Source organism: Amyelois transitella, chromosome 22 (assembly GCF_032362555.1).
Source record: "Amyelois transitella isolate CPQ chromosome 22, ilAmyTran1.1, whole genome shotgun sequence".
In the NCBI taxonomy this organism is placed as follows: Eukaryota; Metazoa; Arthropoda; class Insecta; order Lepidoptera; family Pyralidae; genus Amyelois; species Amyelois transitella.
In genome coordinates, this window is record NC_083525.1 from 5,423,652 (window position 1) to 5,446,278 (window position 22,627).

Consider the following 22,627-nt stretch of genomic DNA (forward strand, 5'->3'; position numbering starts at 1 on the left):
TTCAGTACAAATTTATTATGATTAGTTGGAACCCCAAACATGCGTACATAAATGTCAAAATTTTTGTTCGTGTTTATTCAAAAAACACCTGGCTTTCTGCAGACGAAACACATTTGCACCAAAATGTCTAAAAGAAATGTATTTCACAAAACACCAAAATTCAAACCAGATATGAGGAATTCAACTGGCCGTTGCCGTTTAGCGCAGGAAGTGCAGTCAATGTTTAAGAAGGAGAAAGTTGAAGTTCTGCCTGCTCCCATCAAGTCTGAGGCTGATAATAAATTATACAAGTAAGCAAATTGACTATTAGTATGTCTGTGACCTATTATATATTAAATTTTATTATTATACACTCATCAATAAAATCCTTGACGCTGTAATGTCATGATGTGATTAGCTATGTGCTTTGGAAATGATTTTTATAAACTATCTCTGTAATAATAATGGTGGAACACTTGCCCCTGAACGTAGTTGCGAAGTCATCAACTAAAGTCATCAAAAAATAAAATATGAGAAAATAATCTAAAAGTAATAAGTTACAACTAGTAGGGTGGAATACTAATTTCCTACTTTCTAATTGTAAATTATTACTTTTGGAATAAATTCCAATTAGATTCAATTTACTGGAAATTTAATTATATTTCATTTTATATCAACTATTTAGCCCAGTTTTTACATTTGATAAAAAAGATTTGGTCTTATTTTTGTTCAAGAAAAAAAAATAATAATTATAATATTGGTTTAAATCTTAATAGTTATGATAAGTTGTCTGTAAAAATTTACAAACTGACCTTTGGTTTTGAAGCATTAAATACCTGATAATTCCACTGGAATTACTGAGGTGTATGAATGATGAGAGGCAAATAACTTAACTAAATTTATCAGTTTTCATATCAAATTAAACTACAATTACAAGTGTTTACTAATATTGGCCATTCTTAATTTGGATTGTTTTGTTTAGAACCATTCGTCTGGAAAATGGCCTGACTGCATTATTGATATCAGACCCCAGTCGGCCCCCTGTGACAGATGGGCTTAGTTCCAGCGAGGAAGAGTCCAGTGGCTCTGATGAAACCACAGGCACTGAAAGTGATGGAGAACACTCAACTCACTCTGCCACCAGCGACCATCATGGTACTAAACACAGGACAGAATTTGATGAGGAGAAGCTGGTGAGTATTAGGAGAAACTAGTGTTTTTTTTAAATTCTTTTTTTTTTTCTATACAATTTTTTAAAGGGTTGGTGATGACCTGAATGATTAAATATTTATATTTTTAACAAATTTGTTTGTTTCTATTTTACTATACTATGTTAGTATTTAAATTTGTAAATAATGGTAACCTAAATTTAAAATAAAGCCAACATTACAATAATAATAAAATTATGATCTATTTTTCATATTGTTATTTTTTCATATTTAATCATGCAGATGTCTACCACAGTGAAAATAAAAATAAGTACTTTCTAATAAATTTGATATATAGACATGACTATATGTATGTATGTATGTATTTAATAAATTTGGGCATGACATTCCCTGGGCCATGAGAATGCTAAACTAATAACATTTCAATCCTGAACATGTAGGAGTAAAAATAATGTCTACTTTTCGTTTGCCAGTACTCCTTAGCTAATTTACATTAACAATTTAATTTCTATAATTATCACTAGCACTTGCCCTCGACTTCGTTCACCGTAAAAGTTTACTTACAATCTCAGTATGTATTAGTTGACCCCTAGTGTATTGCCTCTTAGAAAGGTGAAGGGATATATTATTATGTACCAGTTTTTAAGGTGGACTAAGTCTAAAACATCTGAGAAAATCCGCATTCATGTCGGAGAAATAGCTTTCGCGAGATGATATCAACAAACAGACAGACAGAAATTCTAAAAATCACATTTTTTACATTTGTTTGTCGTAAATAGATGCCCAATATAATATAATTTTTTTTAAATCTTTCATGTATAGACATCAGTCAGTTACTATTTTATTATGTATAGATAGATAAAATAACCTTCACCCTAACCTGAAACCTTCAACCATTGTGTTACAAATTGATTTGAGATTTAGTGACAATAAAATGTACACATAAAAATTGGCTGCTGTTCACAATCGCCTGACCCAACATATACCCATTATGCAATTAGTCCTAGACATCGACCTTCACAATAGACGTTGTAAGCTTGTTTCATATAACTATAATATATTTCCCAACTAATATTATAAATACGAAAGTAAGTTTGTTTGTTACTTCTTCACGCGTTAACTACTGAACCAACCTTCATGAAATTTCGCGAGTATACATGTGATTAGGAGTCTGGAGAATGGAATATTTACAATATTAAATTCATCCTAGTATAAACTAACTCTAATTGCTGTGGGATTTGCGAAAAATCTGTATTCTTTTGTAGGTGGCGCTAAATTCGCGCGGGCGAATCTGCGGGTAAAAGTTAGTCTATTATATATTCAAAAATATGTATTTTACATTATGTGTAATACTTTAGGGGCAAAAGTAGCCTAAAGGGCTAAACTTTAGGCTTTAGGCTTTCAAAAAGTTGATTACAGGTTGCCGGTTTTCTGTGATTTACTTCGCTATCGCTACATGCTCGTAGTAAGCAAAGTCGCTCCTGGCGTCTGTCCCTATGTCTGTACCTACATATGTATAATATACCCTTATATCTTTAAAATTACACAAGGGATTTCGATTCAGTTTTTTTTAGTGTGAGTGATTGAAGGTGGGTTTATAAGTATACATGCTAGTCGTGCGAAGCTTATTTATTTACTAAAATCTTGTTGAATATAAGATAAGGAAAAATTAATAAATGTGAACACATTTAAAGTATGTAGGCACTATCACTACATAGTATAAAACAAAGTCGCTATTTTAGTCTGTTTGTCTGTATGCTTAAATCTTTAAAATTACGCAACGGATTTTGATGCGGTTTTTTGTAACAGGTAGAGTGATTCAAGAGGAAGGTTTTTATGTATAATTTTTTCCGAATTTTGCACCCGTGCGAAGCCGGGGCGGGTCGCTAGTAATAGTATATTTTCACTTAACACATATGCTGGCTCTTCTACCATTTACAACCTGTTGACAGTATGCAAGTTAGCGACACGGAAGTCGTACCGTCTGACCACTTTGACTCTTAATAACTTATTGTCGACGGAAAATCTCCCATTCAGCACGACAAGATATAACCCTCTGTTATTGACCCTAACCTTAGATCTTAGAGCCTTGCATGAACCTAGGTCAAAGAATTTATACCCTTAGTTGCCTCTTCAGATCTGACGACATCTGAATACAGTGGTCCTATTCTACAGTGCCAGGAACCACACGATATAAAAAGCAGTGTTCAATTTCTAAGGACTTATGTTTAATTTTAACTGTTACTTGTGTTTATTCGTTTACTTTTTGTTGGTAAACCAGTTACAAGTAGGTATCATTGTCATGGTTGACGGTTCTTTTTAAATACAAAGAGGTTACGTCAGTATAGTCTGACGCATTCGTGCGACGCCAGACTAGTTTTAGATTTATAGATCAATTGAGTATTCGAAGTTATTCAAGACTATTTATAGTCGACTTCTCTATAAATAGTGTAAAGAGATGTCACTGCTACCCCGAAATAAAAAAAAAAAAAATAAGTTATCTGGATAGGGGTGCCACTGGGAATGCGCAAAGATGAAAGAGAGAACAGACATGCCAGGAAGCACGGCCTTGCCGGTGATATAAAATAGTTAATTACCATCGTCTAATTACTAGAACGTGACGCCAGTTTTTTTATATATGATCTCATCATGTTTAAAAAGAAAATCATGATCAAGAATAATTCTCGATGCTACATTTAGCTTACAATGTAATAAATAATGCATTCGAATAAATTCAGTTTCTAGGATACATTTATATCTAATCATTCAGTATAAATTATGATAATCTTAGTATAAACTTATAAATAAATGAACAGGTTTGTCTGAATAAATTCCATTAGGATTTTCTAGATTTTTGTTTTTTAGTACAACGAGGCAATAGAGCAGTACCCTGAAATAATGCTATTCCATAACGCCTTTCACGACCTACGCTTAGTTTGCTGCCTCTAAACTAAACGATCTTTATTTTGGGAACCAGGAGGCCAAAACACTATAACTCAAGTCTCATATAAAATTACTAAACGCCCATATTGGCCACCCAAGTATACAGAAATTCTCTGGTTTATAAGAGATAAAGACGCTAAATCGCAAAAAGTTTCGGATTCATGTGTAAAGCAAGACCTTAGGGTGAAATAAAATTAATCATTAATTGTTAATTCATGCCAAGACGTGATTATTTTGGTGGTATTTTTTTTATCTATGATATATTTTTCCCTAATAAATTTGATGTACATTCAACAGGGGAATCGCTACAAACGAAACATACTTAGAACAGTGAGGTTTGCGTGCGCAAAAATATATAGAAAGCGGTGCAAGATGTTGTGTCGAAGCGAGCTCTCTATCGACACGGTGACCACACCTTTATCGTAATTTCTGTATGTAGGTACTCGTAGTAATATGGTCAAACAGTATTTTATGTATGTACCTTATTTCAACCCTTATCTATCACACCAAGACGAGACCTGATGTTCCACACACATTGACTCAAAATTAAGCTTCACCTTCTACACATAAAGATTGTCTCGGTGTGAACTGACTGGTGCCTGAATAAAATTAGACTGTACTAGACAAGTTAAATTATTAGAGAATTCATTAGCTATTTTTTTGGTATTTGGCCACGTGGCAGGTAGTAATTTGGTAGGAAGGTATTGCTAAAGTAGGTAGGCGTTTTATAAGTACGCTTGCGGTAATATAGGTATTTAAACTGCTGAGTAAAAAGGGATACCTATGTTCTTCGTCTTATCTTTATTCATTGTGTATATTCTAAGTATATGCAAATTCCCTCTGATTCAAGTATTTATAGGTAGGTTACGATGTCCGTACTTCACACTATACGTATGCGAAATTTCATGCAGATCGGATCAGTGGTTTTACTATGAAGAGGTAACAAACAAATTCACTTTCGCTTTTAAAATATGTAATGTATGGATATGGATGCGCCCCTGGTGGGTAGTAGGGTTTTAAGTGTGTACTGTAGTTTTTAAGCTTCTTCAGCATGTAAAATCACGAACGCACAGACTTAAATTAAAACGATACTTATTAATGCGTGGAGTCACCCTAGTATTAATTTTTATTTAATGTAACATTTAGTTTACGTTTGTATTATTGTTGCAGTCTGCCTGCGCCTTATGCGTCGGCGTGGGCAGCTACAGCGACCCGCCAGACATTCAGGGGTTGGCGCATTTCGTCGAGCACATGGTCTTTATGGGAAGCGAGAAGTACCCCAAGGAGAATGAGTTCGATTCCTTCATTAAGGTGAGTATCTTGTTTCTTTTTTGCCTTCCGTAGCCAAATGGTCTATGGTCATAATGGTCGACACTCTTATCTAACGTCATGTATGTCTGTTCGTATGTAACAGCCATTTTATTCGACGACTGTGCTGTGCAACCTTCAATATTGTATGGTACCAAAAGTAAGTAAGTATATGTATTTTTATTTTGGTTTTGTTAGGGTTACGGTAACGCAATCTGTTTTTTTTAGGTCAAGGTGAAGATATTTGGGAAAGGCTTTTGTCCAGCTTTCTCTCTCTCTCACCTTTGCGTGCAACCTTCGAAACATTGTGTGAATCACAATGCTTCGAAGCCTAGGCACAGATCCAGCGTTATACTTATATTATATAAACGGCTGAGCTGGTGATGTCCTAAAGCTTTTTAAACTCGACAAATTTTGTTTCAATACCTTTTTTTTAGACTTGCAATTATTTCAGGGCGCCGCTCCATTTATTGCCGTTGCATCTTCAACTTTAATCGACCAATCGCACCAAACAATTTTGAAATACTAAAGTAAAACATCTTGCTTGGTATCGATGTCCAGTCATTGTTAATCTGCTATTACTTTTCTTATAAATATAAACAGTTTAATTGAATACACTCTTCTACATGCACAAAACAGTGTTATCAAAAGAGAGGGGGAAGATTTAAATTCTTGTTTAAAAAGAGACCTCTCTTGAACAAAACAAAAAATATTTTTGACCCGTGGTAACCCATTTTATACCACTGTTTCTTGTGGTTTCACTTAACTTTAACTCTAGGGTTTGTGGTTCCACTGCTTGGCAGGGCTACCAGTCATAGGCATCTCTTAGTGCTTGGGGTCTTGGTGAGACTACCAGAACAACACGAACGGACACGGTCAGTACAGTACAGTGTAAATGAAGCCTTAGTTGGAATTATTACGTGTTATCGTAAAGGACCCTGTTTTACCGCAAAATTGTATGGTCTACTTCGCGTTTCAACAGTTTATTGCATCGATGCGTCATTAAAACAAGCAATGATTGCAACATATTTAGGAAATTGTGTGTGTGCTTTTATGTCGAGTGTAGTGTGGTTCCCGGCACTTTGGAATAGAACCATTCCATATTTCTCCCATTGATGTCGTAAAAGGCGACTCAGCTATACGCTTATAAACTTAGAATTCATATCTTGTAGGCGATGGACTAGCAAGCTGTCTCAATCTCAATCTCAATTCCATCATAAAGCCGTTCAACTGAACGTGGCCTTTCAGCCTTTTCGAGACTGTGGGCTCTGTCTACCCCGAAAGGGATGTAGATGTGACTTTATGTATGTAGTATGTACATATATATGTATGTATTTTTGAATGTTTTTTGCTTGAGTCGCTAGTGACTAGGGAATTAAGTGTACAAAATCCTGTTTTGCTTCTGGCAGATAGTTCTTCTTTAGTCTCAAGTTATTGCCGATCATCCTTGATGTAGTACATAAATATGTAAATATATAAATAATAATAGTTGAGAAACTGATGATAACTAGCTTTCTGTCGTTTATGCCGATTGCATCCCTATTTGTAACGAGAGGAGCCTTTGTCTATGACCACGATCCTAAATTGGGTAATTCAGGTTTTACACGAGAGACTTCCATCTGACCTCCGCAACTTTTACATGATAACCTGGCCCTTATTAGATCATGGTTCACAACTTATAATATCTTCTCCGCCTCTTCTTTGTCCAACCCTTATGCTATTATTTGAAGTCTCCTCACTAATTTGCGCCAGGTTTATCTGTCCTAGGTTGTCACATCCATAGATATTCCATACAAATAATAACTACAATCGACTCGTTATGTAGATTTTGCTATTCATAGTACGAAAACAGCAATTATTCGACTTTAATTCTACATCGATGACGTGAGTACCACAATTATATTTTTAAATAGAAAAAATATGCATATCAAGTATTAATCCTTGAACTCGGTAAAAATCGCATTATATTTATGTAACTAAGTACTAACTTGTTTATATGATTACACTGAGGGTCATGATCAATGCTGTAGTTTCAAAACCATCAAGGTTAAATAATAAACAGTAGTTCCGTAAACAAAACTTTCTCACACGAAGACTGACGAAGCGGCGAAAGTGAATATTATCATTAATTATAAATACATTTTTGCATATTTAACACTTCAATGGAATATTCTGATAGCCGAGTTTAACGGGGCGTAATAGAAAGTACTAAATCGAAGATATTATTAAATAGAAAAATAAAAATAGGTTTTTCTAGGAAATCGGATACACGCAAACCGTGGGAAAAGTAAGGCGTTAATTAAACTGATGTAAAGCGTTAATGGTAGTGGCTAGTTTCCTTATTCCGTTAAGTAAAAGTTTGACTGATCCTTCACGAAGTATTTACGATGTTATTATTAATTTACGGCAATCATTCCAGACAAAATTGCCGAATTTCCAAGTTTCAGCTTTCTTCGCTTAGTTAGTGATTTCGATTGTGCAATCAACGAGTTTTACATACATATTACATACATACATAAAATCACGCCTCTTTCCCGAAGGCGCAGGCAGAGACTAAGTACATCTTTCCACTCACCACGATCCCTGCACACTTTGTATAATATAACGTCGAGTTTTTTTTAAATATTTAAACAGAAAAAAGGCGGTTCAGACAACGCGGCGACAGACTGCGAGTTGACGACTTTCTACTTCGAGATCCAGGAAAAGTATCTGCCCCAAGCCATGGACATGTTCAGCCAGTTTTTCGTCAGTCCGCTTATGCTCAAGGAAGCCATGCAACGCGAGAGAGAAGCCATCGAGTCAGGTAAATATGTTGTATTCAAGAGTATACCTATACATACATACATTTTTCCTTACGGGGAAGACAGAGCCAACAATCTCGCAAAGACTGAAATGTTCAATTTTAGAATACTTTTTAGAAATTTAGAAAACTTAAATATAGAATTAAATTTTAAATATAGACAGGTTATTCGCCCATCGCCTAAATAAAAGAATCTCAAGTTTATTTACCTATCCATTAGTTGCCTTTTACGAGAGCATGGGAAAAAGACAGGGGTTGGTCCTATTCTAAGTGCTGGAAACCACACGGCACTTTTATATACAATTATCTACATCTGTCTTAATTCCTTGTAAATGTTGTCAGTTAACTTTGTGCTCACTTAAATTTTTATAAGTAAGTAGTAGCTAGGTGACCGGAGAGAAAGATCGGTGTTTGATGTTAACCGTTTCAAAATAAAACCAGAAAAATCATAATTTTTGTAGCCTAGCAACCATCTCATATAAAAAATAATTTTTGGTGAAAATATGGGAAAAACGATTTTACCCACACGTCGGACCCAGCTCGATCAATTTTTGCCTCTGTGTGAGGATTGAGAATTAAGTATATAACGCCTCTTTCCCAGATGTGCATTCTCCGACTAGATCAAGCAACTTCTGATCTGGGCATTAATAACATATTAAAATATTTAATCACATACATAAAATCAAGCTCGTTTCAATAATTGTTAGCTACAAAAAGCTTTTCATGTCTGTTTTGTACATAGTGTATCTTTTTGTTGAACAAACAAAAAATCTTAGTATTATTTGATGCCTTAACTTATATTTACAATCGGGAATTTATTTAAAAACATTACGTAAAGCAATTTAATAATAAAACTCATTACAATGCTTTCATACAATGAAATTGCGTCAGTGTTTTAAAAACGCACGATTAACTTATGTGAATGAAGATGTTAAATGTTATTCTTACTTATTTATTACACGTCTGCCCCAAACATAACAATCTTTGCTTTGTTGATGTACTTATATGTGCATGTAAATATGTGGGTATCTTTAATCAGCTTCCTTATCGAGTGTGCCGCAGTTTTTGCCTATTTCAATGCCAGACCATTCTTACTTCTATTTAGGTCCACCGAAATGTTCTAAATTACTTAAACCGCTGTTGAATTAGGTACACATAAAAATATATTTTTTGTTTCTTTGAACTTACTTAAAAACCGCCCCTTTGTACGGGTAGCATTTTTTTACAGACAGATAGAGAAAATAGCGGGATTTTTTTTCATTTTCCAGACAACTTTTCTTGACAAGTCAATAAAAACAATTAAGGTTGACATTGAAAAATAGGTCTGAGCCTGAGCGTACTGTTAATAAAAAAAGTTATATATTTTCAAGAAACCTATGATCTAATTAAAATTGCAGTAAAGACCTTACGGCGTACGGCAACACAGGAACAAATCACAGAAAGGATAGGCCGAGGTTAAGGCGCAGTTATTATCTCTAATACTCGTGGCTTCCGCGCAATCGCAATTGCAGTACAAACAGTAATTTGCCACGTGCGGAAAACAGCCGTTTTCATTTAGATGATTGGACATTATTTTGTTGCAATTTGTAGGACAAGTTTTGTGCATTTTATCGCTCTATCTCTGTCGGGAGCAACGATTGCTAATATGACATGCGCGAATTAATAGGCTAAAACTTTTTTTATTAGTTAACCTTAGCACCTTATCATGTTACTCAAAAGTTAAGTGAAAAGAGGGAGCTTAATACGAACGTACTATGATTAAATTTGAGATGTCCTGGTAAACATTTAGGTTAAGATTTCTCTGAACCGACGAGCTTGCATGAAAATATTAATGAATGACAAATATGCAAAAGAAGTAAGCAGAGATTGTGACAAGTTGAAAGATGTAATCTCGTCTGCCTTCCTCTCTGAGAAATAGGCGTGATATATGTATATTGGTAATTACAAAATTAAAGCTTTATATGATTTAGTACCATGTCTCATTTGTTTGACAATAAAAACCTCCTTGGATAAAATTTAATAATACTCCTTTTTTATCGGCAGAGTTTTCGCTAGCAACGCCGTCTGACACGAATCGCAAAGACCAGCTACTCTCCAGCCTGTTCCCGGAAGGCCACCCCGCCAGGACTTTCACATGGGGCAACATAAGGAGCTTAAAAGATGATATACAAGACGATGAGAAACTGCATAAGGCTGCGCATGAGTTTAGAAAGCGGCATTATAGCGCACATAGGATGACGGTCGCTGTTCAGGTATGTATTTATTTTGTCCAAATACTAAACACTTCACGCATGCGTAGTAAGGTTAATTGAGACTATCAATGTAGTTTTGGTCATAATCAGTCATATGAATAAGTGAGATTTTTCCGGTCAATGCTGCGCAAATAAAGGCCAAATCCTCTGTCGTTTTAAGTAAGTAGTACAGAGGCTAGATAAAAGTGCAGAATATTATTATAAAACAGAGACAGAGAAAAAACAATATCGGCTTTGTGTAAATTCCAACCTTGTTCCTATTTATTTGAGGTCACGTGTCCTCATTAATTTGCGTCTGGATAATCTAACGAGTTTGTCGCACTAAATTGATAACGATAATTTCATAAAATAATTAATTCGGTTCAATACAGATGAAAAAAATCCAAATTACCGGCAGTGCCGTGTGGTTCCCGGCGCCAATACAAAAAAGTATAGGACCACTCCATCTCTTTCCCATGGATGTCGTAAAAGGCGACTAAGGGATAGGCTTACAAACTTGGGATTCTTTTTTAGGCGATGGGCTAGCAACCCATACTAGTTGTATCTCAATTCTATCGTTAAGCCAATTAGCTGAACGTGGCCATTCAGTCTTTTCAAGACTGTTGGCTCTGTCTACCCCGCAAGGGATATAGACGTGACCATATGTATGTTACCGGTAAGTCTCCGAGAAAAAAAAACACATTTACATTGTAAACCTTCTACAAATGAAACTAAAGTATAAATTTGTCTCCACAGTCGCGTATGGACCTACCAGATTTAGAACAGTATGTTGTCAACACGTTCGGGCGGATCCCCTCCAACAAGAGTCCTCCAGACGACTTCACTGCGTTCTCGTACACGCCGGCCTCCGTCACGCCGGAGTTCACCAGCATGTTCTACATGAAGCCAGTCAGTGAAGTTACAGAGGTCAGTGTTGCTTTTGTTAAATATTCGATTTTAATCAGTACTCAAAATTTGAGGCGTTATAAATAAAAGTTTTTTAATTATATCCCTGTAATTAAGTATATGTTAAAAGTATTAATTAGTGTGGTGTGGTTTTACAAGGTGCCGTGTGGTTCCCGGCACCAATAAAGAAAAAGAATAGGACCACTCCATCTCATTCCCATGGATGTCGTAAAAGGCGATTTAGGGATAGGCTTATAAACATGGGATTCTTCTTTTAGGCGATGGGCTAGCAACCTATCACTATTTGAATCTCAATTCCATCATAAAGCCAAACAGCTGAACGTGGCCTATCAGTTTTTTCAAGACTGTTGGCCCTGTCTACGTGTCTACCCCGCAAGGGATATAGACGTGATTATATGTATGTATGTATGTATTAATTAGTTAACGTTAAGTAAGGTAAGTTATTAATTTTTGTTTAAATCCTATATTGCTACTCAAACTGTATCACATTTTCGTATTAATTACCACTACCTACTCCCGAGACGGTAAATTGGTAAGCCATAGTGACTACGGTAGCCGGCAACTTGAATGATAAGGAGCGTGCGCGCACTTCTGATAGCGAATTGCATTATTAAAGGGGAACTGAGGAAAACATCGTGATGAGGCTCACGAGTTGTAAGGCCTTTGCCACTGAGTGGCAACGGAGCTACCAGCGCCATACTTGCCACGGGTATGCCAGGGTTTTGGAAAACATTAACTTAAACCCTGCAATACCTGCCAAATTTTCACGAAATAATAAAAAAATAATGAATAAAAAGTAAACTAGCTATCTTTCTTATTCACAGCTCCATTTAACATGGTGTATGCGGTCGTTGATATCGGAATATGAATCCAAACCGCACCAGTATATATCGTACTTACTCGGACACGAAGGCAAGGGCAGCCTGCTTTCCTATCTTAGAAAGAAGTAAGTTTCGATTTCATTTGGTATTTTAGTAATACTTTAATACGAGTTATTTTCATTCACCCGTAACGGTTAACTAAATTATTTAACTGATTATGGTCTTACCTGACATAAATGAACTTGGATTTTGTCAGTAATATATTAAGTATAACACGATAAAAAATACAAGAAAAAATATTCAAATTGGTCTGACTTAAGGCGGCCTTATCGTTCCGCGATCTAACCAATTTGTGACAGTGATATGTATTTGTATGAAACAGTTTTTAAAAAAATGTATCACCAAATGTTTTCAATAAAATTTTCGGCTCTTAATCTTTATTTATGTTATTGAGTGTACTAAATATAAATAATAATTATCAATTTTAACAGAGTATGGGCACTGGGCATATACACAGGTAACTCGGAGAGTGGAATAGACTACACGTCCATGCATAGTCTGTTCCTTACACAAGTGGTCTTGACCAAAGAGGGACTCGACCATATAGATGAGGTAATTACTTCTACTTTTTAACGAACAATATTTACTTATTATACTAATATTGTGTTATTGTATTATTGGTTTATAAGGCACGTCAAACATAAACCACACATATTGTAACATTTCAAATAACTTATTCTAAAAGTTAAAACTAGTTTATTAAATAACGTCTTTAGCGACAGACGACAAAAGTACAAATTCTCAAAAAAAAAATCGTAGTTTTCTCTATTTTCTTCGTAGTTGGAAAGCAAGTTTAAAAATTGAATTTGTTTCAGGTTTTAGATGCAATATTTTCTTACATAAACATGCTGAGACAGCTGGGTCCATCGGAACGAATTTTTGAAGAAATTAAGGTAAGTAATCCTTTTAATGGCCTTATTAATTTTTGCGCAGGAATTTACCCTCTTTCGAGTTTTAAAACATTCCTTCCATTAAGAACATTCTCTATAAAACTCTGAGAAATCCATTTAATGTTTACAACTAATTTACCATCATGTAACTTTCTTCCTGTACCATCATGTAATTTTTTAAATTTTTTTGTTATAGACAATAGAAGAAACAAGTTTCCGGTTCGAACAGGAGTCTCAGCCCAGCGATTACGTAGAGTCACTGGCGAACAACATGCAGTACTACCCGCCTCAGCATTACATCACCGGCGATAGGCTGTATTACAAGTACGACCCTAAGGTGAGTCGTCATCAACATCATCCTCACCACTCTGTGCCTGTGGAGGAACCCAGGGTTCTCGATCCTGGAGTGGTTAACCGACTCCCTGTTCATAAAATATCTCAATTGATTTGTTCACGTTTCGTTCATGTGATCGGAACCAATGAAGTTTTTTTTTGCGAGTAAAAAGGGGTGAAGGTGTTAATCGAGGGGATGAAAGATTGTCAGTGAATTTTTAAGGAAAACGAAGTCGAAAGTATAAAGATATGATTATCTTTATTAGAGAAAGAAATAGTTACATGGTTGTTTATATTATTAAAATTGGCAATCCATAATATATATATATATATATTATTTAAATCTCATATAAATATATTAATCTGAAAAATGTATTCTCTCGTCCACATTCTATTTTAAGTTTGGATATTTGTGAAGTTGACGTTGTTGAAAAAAATGCTGCAGTGCAGTTTGTTACATGATATGACACATAAATATTAACTCCAAACATAATACAACAGTAGTTATTATTGTTATACTCATCATAATAACTGATATTAACCTGCCCGCCGTTTCATATTATTTTCAAATTGCGATGCCTAACAGGGTTCTTATTGTACCTCTACTTATGAGCAGTGACGGATGTACTATATGATAATATGCAATAAAGATTTCGTATTGAATCACCAGGGCATCACGGAACTGCTGGACTGCATGCGTCCGGACACAGTGAACATATTGATCATGTCCAACAAGCATTCGAGGCCGGTACACTATGACCAGAAGGAGAAGTGGTTCGGCACAGAGTATAGAAGAGAAGGTAAGTTACCCACATACAAACTTACGCCATTTATAAAGTCAGAGAATACAAAGCAAATAATCACAAAACCCGAAGCCAACATTTCTCGATGGCTTGAAATTTAAATTCAGAGATGTGTGTGACAGGTTGCTAACAATTACATTAATAAGAATCCCAAGTACATACATAAATGTAAGCACGTTTATATCCCTTGCGGGGTAGACAGGGCCATCAGTCTTGAAAAGACTGATAGGCCACATTCAGCTTTGGTTTAATGATAGAATTGAGATTCCAATAGTGCCAAGTTGCTTCAACGCGGAAGATTAAGAGCCGGGAATTTCGAAAATGTTATGTTTGTTAACACTGTAAGATTCTTATGTGGTAAGTCTCTAGCCTCATCTTTTTGTGCTGTGCATTGATATCCCGTCCATCAGTCAGTCAGTGTCTTCTTTTATCCACTCTAATAATAAAGAGAAAGATTCAAAAACTATTGGACTGATTTTCATGCAATTTGGCACATATAATACATAGAATAGATATTCAGGAGTGATAAAGGCGACTTTTATTGAAATTTCTCACGGGAACGAAGCCCCGCGCAAAAGCAAAAACTTTATATACATAGCTAGAAGATTGGCTTTAATTTATAGATGACTTAATAAACCACTTTTCCTTGTCTAGAAATCCCAGCGACCCTAATCAGCCGTTGGACAACAGTAGAGCCGTACCCTCAATTCCACCTTCCCGAGAAGAACATATACATCACCACTAACTTCGATCTGGTGCCGCCTGCGCACCCATACATTGAGGCAGCTGAAGAACTGGGCTTGGAGTTGGCTAATGCTACGGCGAAAGATATTTATAACAAGATGAAGGGACGGAAACCAGATACGAAAGTGTTGAAGAGGGGCGATCTTATAGCTACTGTTAATAACTTCAGGTAAGAAATTTACTTCCATGTAATTGAGCTTATTGCTAGAGACTGACCTTTACCAAAGACAACTTTGACAAGAGAATTTGAAACGAATGACGAAAGTATTGAAGAGAGGAGGTCTTATAGCTACTTTCGATAATTTAAAATAAACCATTTAATTTCAATCGGGCCTGTGACTAAAGAATCGTTTACATACATAAAATTACACTTCTTTCTCGAGGGTGTAGGTAAACACAATATCTTGTCACTTGCCACGACTCCTGCATACTTCTTTCGCTTCACCTACATCCATAATTCTCTTCATGCAAGTTTGGCGGTTTAGGGAATTTTTGACCTAATTAAAACGAGTACGTCACTACTAATTTTGACTTTGGGTGCCGTCAATAAATTGTAACATGTTTGTTATCAGACTGGATCAACCTAATTTAATCCGCAAGAATCGCAATATGGAGCTGTGGTACAAGCCCGACTTCAAGTTCCGCTTCCCCACCGCTCTGCTCTACTTCTACTTCATCACGCCACTCAGCTTGAAGTCGCCAAGAGAGTGAGTAGTATCACTTAAACCCATTATTTTATAATATGAAGAAAAACACGATTTATTTTCTAGCATGGGTGGGATTTGATAACCCAGGTGACTAAAGTGGAATAGTGTCTCATCATTTCGAGAGTTACAATCCGTCTTATAAAGGCCTATAGATAACAGTTATAGAAGATTTTACGTCAATGTAATCAATAATTTTTGCTTGGAAGCTGATTCCGTAAAGGCGTGTATAGTGACTGTCTGCAATCTGCTCTGAGGAGAACTCATAGCAATAGTTACCGCACAATAATGTATCTATCTCATAATCCATTAGAATGTTTGTTGTGTATTGTTCACAGAGCCTGCATGTTAGACTTGTGGAATGATGTTCTACAGCAAGGTCTGAAGGTAATTATAAAATTCACGGGTATTTACTTCTGTAGGTCCTTCTCGTGGAAAATGTTAATTTTTGTTAATATTAATTTTGACTTGTAAAAAAATATTGTGAATTTATCCATTGAATATTCGTTGTTTTTACGCCATTTTTTTTAACGTCAGAGTACACTTAATATAACAGATATCCAACCTTATATTAATAAAATATTATTTTACAGGAAGATGTGTATCCAGCCAACATGGCGGACTTGGAACACGCTATATATGTGGCCGACAAAGGGGTGGTGTTGAAAGTCATCGGATACAGTCAGAATTTGCATGTTAGTACGTTTAATGTCACACATACATTTTCCATAGATTATTTACACGATTTATCATCTGTTCTGTATATATTCGCAGCTGCTAGTGGAGCTGATCTCCCGCGAGATGCGGCTGGCGGGCGCCTCGCTGCAGCAGTCGCTGTTCGAGGCCGTGCGCGAGGTGCGCGCGCGCAGCTACCACAACATGCTCATCAAGCCGTACAAACTGGCCAAGTAATTCAGTCATTCATTTATATAATTACGTCTATATCCCTAAAAATGTCAAGTAATGCTTACTTTAATCACTCGTAAGTATACTTCAATAGAATAAGACGACTCCATGTCTTCCCTAAAAGGATATCTTAAAAGGCTACTGAGGGATAGGTTTATAAACTTGGGATTCTTCATGTAGGCGATGGCCTAGCAACTTGTCAGTATATTGAATCTCAATTTTATCAGTAAGCCAAACAGCTGTCCGTAGCCTATCAGTCTTTTCAAGACTGATAGCTCTGCCTACCCTGCAAGAGATATAAACGTGACTGTATGTATGAACGTATGTATAAGCTATTGACTAAGTATAAAATTTCTACACAATGTAGGTATATTGTTTATGAAATAAATTGATCTGAATTGGACAGGGACATGCGCATGAACGTGTTACTGAGCCCGTACATCTCGCCGCGGGACAAGGCGGCCGCCGTGCACAACATCACGCTGGACGACCTCAAGGAGTTCAGCGACCGCCTGCTCAGCAGGATGTATGTGCAGGTGCCGTGTGGTTTTATCTCATTCACTTTCTCAATTTAGCGTGTTCCCAGCTAGTTTGCATCCTCTGCTGTTATGCTTCGGGGCCCAGACCCACATTCCCACTTTGACTTTCCACATAGGTATAGGTGGTGAACAATTCATTTCACCACCTATACCTATGTGGTATGTACCTTTTCCATATAGGTAATAAGTGGTGAACAAATGTTTAGAAATCAAACCCACAACACCACACAACTTCAGAGCCACTTAATTTATTTGTCACTAGCGACCCACTCTGGGTTATAGATATTTATTTATATAAACTTTCCTCGGAAACCCCTTTTTCTAACATTTTAAGCTGCTACGAAATCCGTCCGAGATCAGCACATACCTATAGACAGAGAAAATACAGGAACTTGATTTAAAGGAAGTTTAAAATCAAAAATAACACATCACAAAAGGTCATTATTGACTATGAAATCTGTTTGTTCCAGGTGCTGATGCAAGGCAACCTGGCGTGGTATGACGCTATCCGGATCTCGGAGATGGTGGTCCACAATATCAAGTGGGAAGGGCTTTCTGAAGAGGAGTTGCCTGCGGTAAGTACTTCTTATTTATACAACTAGAATTTAGACTAAGGAGAAACTTTGTGCAAGGATACTACTTATTTCTCGAGGAAATTTCTTACAGTAGGCCCACGACAAAAAAATAAGATTAAACTTGCACACCCTGGGCACCTCTCCTGAGAGGTTACGATGTAAACAAGATTAAGAGACAGACATACTTTTAATAGCAAGACCTTTAAGTGATATTGTCATTTTACAATGTTGGTATTCTGAATCTGAGACACCTATAAAAGTAAAAACAGTAAGGAAACTGCTAAAAACTTAAATGTATGATTAATCTTCTGGCAAGGACTCTGAACGGATTCGAATAATGTGAATATTAAACTTTACAGTAATAAAGCTTTGAAATCAAATAACACTTCGGTTGCAAGCTAAACTTGAGCGAGGCCGCGGACGGAAGCTAGCATCCTATAATTTTAATTGAAAATATTGTTTTTTTCGCTTTCATGTAGTTGCACGTGCATCAACTCCCACTGGGCGAGAAGAAAATCCGGGCTTTGAACCTTAACCCGATGTCTCCCAACAGCATGGTCGCCAACTACTACCAGGGCGAGCTCTCCACACCTAAAGACACCGCCACTTTGGAAGTGCTCATGGTAACACACTGTTTTTAGTAAAGCAATATCTTCTATCTATACCTATAACTCACCGGAATATAACACGAACAGCAAGATTATAAATTTCCTAGGAAGATTATAAACTTTTGTATGACTCTACACGAGAGATCAATTTTATTATTTAACATGTATGTAACTTGTTTAAAAAAAAAACAAAAAAACTATCCGCATTTCCCTGAATTGATAAACCGCGTAAAATAATAAGAATTGTTATCCAAACGACATGAGCGTTCTGATTGGTTGAGTAAGTTAGAGTTGAGACTTATACAATCCCAGCCCGTCCCGTGTGTGAACAGGAACCGGTCTGCATTCTTTCAAAAGCAGACTTTGCTCGTGACAAACCTATACTACAGTATAGTTAAGTACAATATGATAAGAGAAATCTGTCAGACCATCTGCTCAACGAGCGATAAGGCCACGTCGTTGTTCGTTCTAGATTGTCTTCGATATTCAAACCCTTGGTCTTCTTACATAATCTAATGTGTTGACATTCAGATGCTCATGGAAGAGCCAGTGTTCGACGTATTACGCACCAAAGAGCAACTCGGGTACAGCGTGTTCTGTACGATGCGGTACACGTTCGGCGTGCTCGGTTTCTCAGTCTCTGTGGACGCGCGTGCTGATAAACACAGGTACAATATCTTATTTTTGTTCTACTTTTCTCGTAACTTAGCTATAAGATTGCCTATTTTTAGATAGTCGGTGGTCGAGTCGGTAAGGTCACAATTCGTGTGGTGCTAAGACGCTCAGTTTCGAATCCCACCTCGGCTATGTACCAATGACTATTTTCGAAATTATGTACATTAGTTTGAATTCCAAGTGATGCTCTTACGGTGAGGGAAAACATCGAGAGGAAACCTGAACATTCAGGCAACAGGATGTGTAACCATGATCGATCCAATACGGTTTCATTTGACAAGCTTTCATAGTACATATACAACACGCTAAACTACAACATCTGAGGTGTAAAGCAATGCAATATTCACATTTTGTTGTCAGGATCTTCTGACATTGTTACTTTTAATCATAGACATTTTTCTCTTTTACTTTTGGCTCAGTTTTTAAATGACTTCATCTGTACCTTTCAAGATAATGTCCCCTTTTGTCACGTGACTTTTGCCCACTTTTGGCTCAATTTTCAGCTACTCCGTCTCGAACTTGCAGAACCAGCTAGTAAACGCAATAATATATTTCCAGCGTATCGTACGTGGACAGCAGAATAGAGGCGTTTCTGAAGAAATTCGCGCGAGACATGCGCAAGCTCAGTGAAAACTCTTTGGCGGCCACCAAACATGCGCTGGTGCAACTCAAACATACCACAGACTACGAGCTCAAGGAAGAGGTCGGTTTAAAATTATAAAGCTGTATTTGTCTATGGTTTTAGTAGAGACATCAAAGAAGCACTATCTGAATCTAAGTATCACTATCACTAAGTAACTGAACGTGGCCGTTGGGTCTTTTCGAGACTGCTGACTGTCTGTCCCATAAGGAATAAAGTCGGGATGTATGTGTGCATGGATAATACGAAGAAAACGTGGTTGGAGTGGTGAAGAAAGCGAAACATGATTTGCGAGTCCATGGGCTTAAAACTGAGGATGTCAAAGATCAGACAGAGTAATGTCGGAAAGCGGACCCCGGGCCCCAAAGTATAGCAGTAGAAGTGTGTAACGAGGCAGATTCAACATTGCAAGAAAATAAATATACTATTGAGGGTTTTTACAGCTGATAGAAAACTATAATTTTGTTGGCGTGTATAGCATTCCCCATGAATATTATTCGCATCTTTCTTCACGTTTGCAGGTCGAAAGGAACTGGCGGGAAGTCGTGAGTCGAGAATATCAGTTCCAGAGGTTATTCACTGAGGTATGTCCAAATATTTCAGCTTTTTCATTGTCACAATTTATCATATCATTAATTTTATGTACGCGTGAAGTGTCAATTCCGGTTTTGCTGAACATAAAATATAATTTATAGAAAAGGGAAAATACATGATACACTCTTATCGTCAACTTGAGAAATGATGCATTTTCAGAACCTCACTTATCAATTTCATTCCATGAATTTTTTTGGTACAATTTCATAAATGTGGATGAGGCGAAATAAGTATTCAGGGATCATGGCAAGTGGAAATATCTTGTCTCTCCTTCCTGCCCCTCCGGTAAAGAGTGACTTTATGTATTTAACTATGTATCATTTGATATAACTACTTGAAAACACAGTTAAATTAATTTTAACTGTGTATTAATTTTCAAGTATTAATTTTAATTTTAACTTTTCAAGTTCAATCCCTGGCCAGGTGAAAGTGAAGAAAAGGATTGAGAAGAGAAATCTTATTAAGAGTTAATTGTATTTTACCAGGCTGAGGCCATAGACAAGATCAAGCTATCTGACATCAGGGGCTGGGTCGACAACCACTTCCTCATCGGGAACCGATCGCAGTTCAGGAAGCTATCTGTACAGGTGCGCATTACATTTATATATTTTTTTCTCTACTCGTTCATGACCCACGTTTACAATTTAAAAGAAATGTATTTAATAAATGAATGAAAAATTATTATTTTGTTAACAACGATTCATTATGAAAAAAGTGCTTATAAATTAAAAGAGGGTCTTTTAGATCTCTGAATAGAATCATGTAACCATTTGTAGGTGGAGCTATAGCTATACTACTTTACCTTATACATGAAATTTCTTTTTATCTTATTTTTTATACTGATTGAATTAAGCTAGTTTTGAAGTTATAATATGTCATTTAGCTTATTAAGCGTCTTTTTCTAAACGGAAAGACACATCCAAGTATAATCTATTTCTCTTAGTCTCTTCTTAATATATATTTTTCCGTCTTCTCGTAGTGTTTATTACAGGTTATATGGGTACTTCTTATATGTCGTTTACTCATATTTAAATTAGTTGAATATATCTTACACCAGGTAATGGGCCACAAGGCAGGCGCGGACAACACTACCTCCGAAGCGGTCAAAGACTACAAACTAACTCTGCTGGACGCCAGCGAGCCCTTGGGTGATTCCCCGGAAAACAACAGCGACTTTATAACGGATCTAGACAGGGTTAAATCGACACTGCCTATCATAGATGTGCCTAAAGTAGACTTAGCTCAGTGTTAGTGAGGCTGTGATGCCAATTGAGTATTGTAATTCAATATGTCAAAAAAAGAAATAGTCTACTGGAATTCCTATGTATACCTTCCTACGCACCGTGATTTTATTTATGACATACTCTCCAGTTTTACTTCTTCAAATAATTTAATCTAGTTCATATATACAAAATGTGCATTGCGCTCATCGTAGCAGGTGTAGGCGCAGCTTCTGCCATTAGACTTGTGACGAAATGTTGATTTTAAGTTACTTATACAATTTTAGATAGGGTAGCAAAATTAAATTGACTCAATATTTAGTTACAAGTCATAATGTATAATAATTGACTGTAATATATCCTGATGACTATAGTATGAAGATGCATTAATCTAATAAAACTAATACTTAGTTTAATGCATTGTAATATCATTTTATATATTAAAATGCATTAAACTTAAATAAATGTATCGAAAAACGTAGACTTAAACATAGAAACAGAATGTATTTGTAAATAAAGACGTATTATATTAAAAACTTAATATATTATGTTCACTGTTTACATTTATTGTTATAAATTTAAATAATGACTAGAGCTCAATGTTTTGACCGTAGAACAATTTATACATACATACATACATACATATGATCACGTCTATATCCCTTGCGGGGTAGACAGAGCCAACAGTCTTGAAAAGACTGAATGGCCACGTTCAGCTATTTGGCTTAATGATAGAACCGAGATTCAAATAGTGACAGGTTGCTAGCCCATCGCCTAAAAGAGGAATCCTAAGTTTATAAGCCCATCCCTTAGTCGCCTTTTACGACATCCATGGGAAAGAGATGGAGTGGTCCTATTCTTTTTTGTAATAGTGCCGGGAACCACACGGCACCAATACTGAACAATATAAACAATAATCAAATTCAATGTTTTGTTCTATAGAACCTTAACGTAACAAAATTAGATAACATTTGAGTAAACCATTGAGTGAGCAAAATCATTACGTTATTAGAAAAAAATAGCGATTAAAATTTTTTCAGCAACATTAGTTCATATCTTAGTAAGTTAAGCGAATTATACAAGAGATGGAAAATATTTGCTCCCACATTTTTTGTTTCGATTGATTTTAAATAATGTGCTAAAAACGTCATTTAAATC

The 22,627-nt window shown here is 36.2% G+C and overlaps 1 protein-coding gene across 1 annotated transcript; it reads left to right on the top strand.

Annotated features, from left to right (window-relative positions):
* Positions 1-22,506, top strand: LOC106129965 (nardilysin). The gene is made up of 24 exons (XM_013328690.2): positions 1-290; positions 962-1,172; positions 5,262-5,402; positions 8,034-8,202; positions 10,243-10,451; positions 11,187-11,357; positions 12,182-12,303; positions 12,670-12,790; positions 13,054-13,131; positions 13,325-13,465; positions 14,132-14,261; positions 14,919-15,177; positions 15,581-15,715; positions 16,051-16,099; positions 16,306-16,407; positions 16,487-16,620; positions 17,025-17,154; positions 17,628-17,732; positions 18,212-18,355; positions 18,872-19,008; positions 19,574-19,718; positions 20,177-20,239; positions 20,735-20,836; positions 21,307-22,506. Exons 1-24 carry the CDS (start codon positions 52-54, stop codon positions 21,499-21,501), a joined length of 3,432 nt encoding a protein of 1,143 aa, XP_013184144.2. The 5' UTR covers positions 1-51; the 3' UTR covers positions 21,502-22,506.
* The last annotated feature ends 121 nt before the right edge of the window (positions 22,507-22,627 follow it).

Coding starts and splice junctions, on each gene's coding strand:
- LOC106129965 (XM_013328690.2), top strand. CDS start 52: ATGTCAAAATTTTTGTTCGTGTTTATTCAAAAAACACCTGGCTTTCTG. Junction 14,262..14,918: donor CACAGAGTATAGAAGAGAAG/GTAAGTTACCCA, acceptor TTCCTTGTCTAG/AAATCCCAGCGACCCTAATC. Junction 19,719..20,176: donor ACTACGAGCTCAAGGAAGAG/GTCGGTTTAAAA, acceptor TCACGTTTGCAG/GTCGAAAGGAACTGGCGGGA.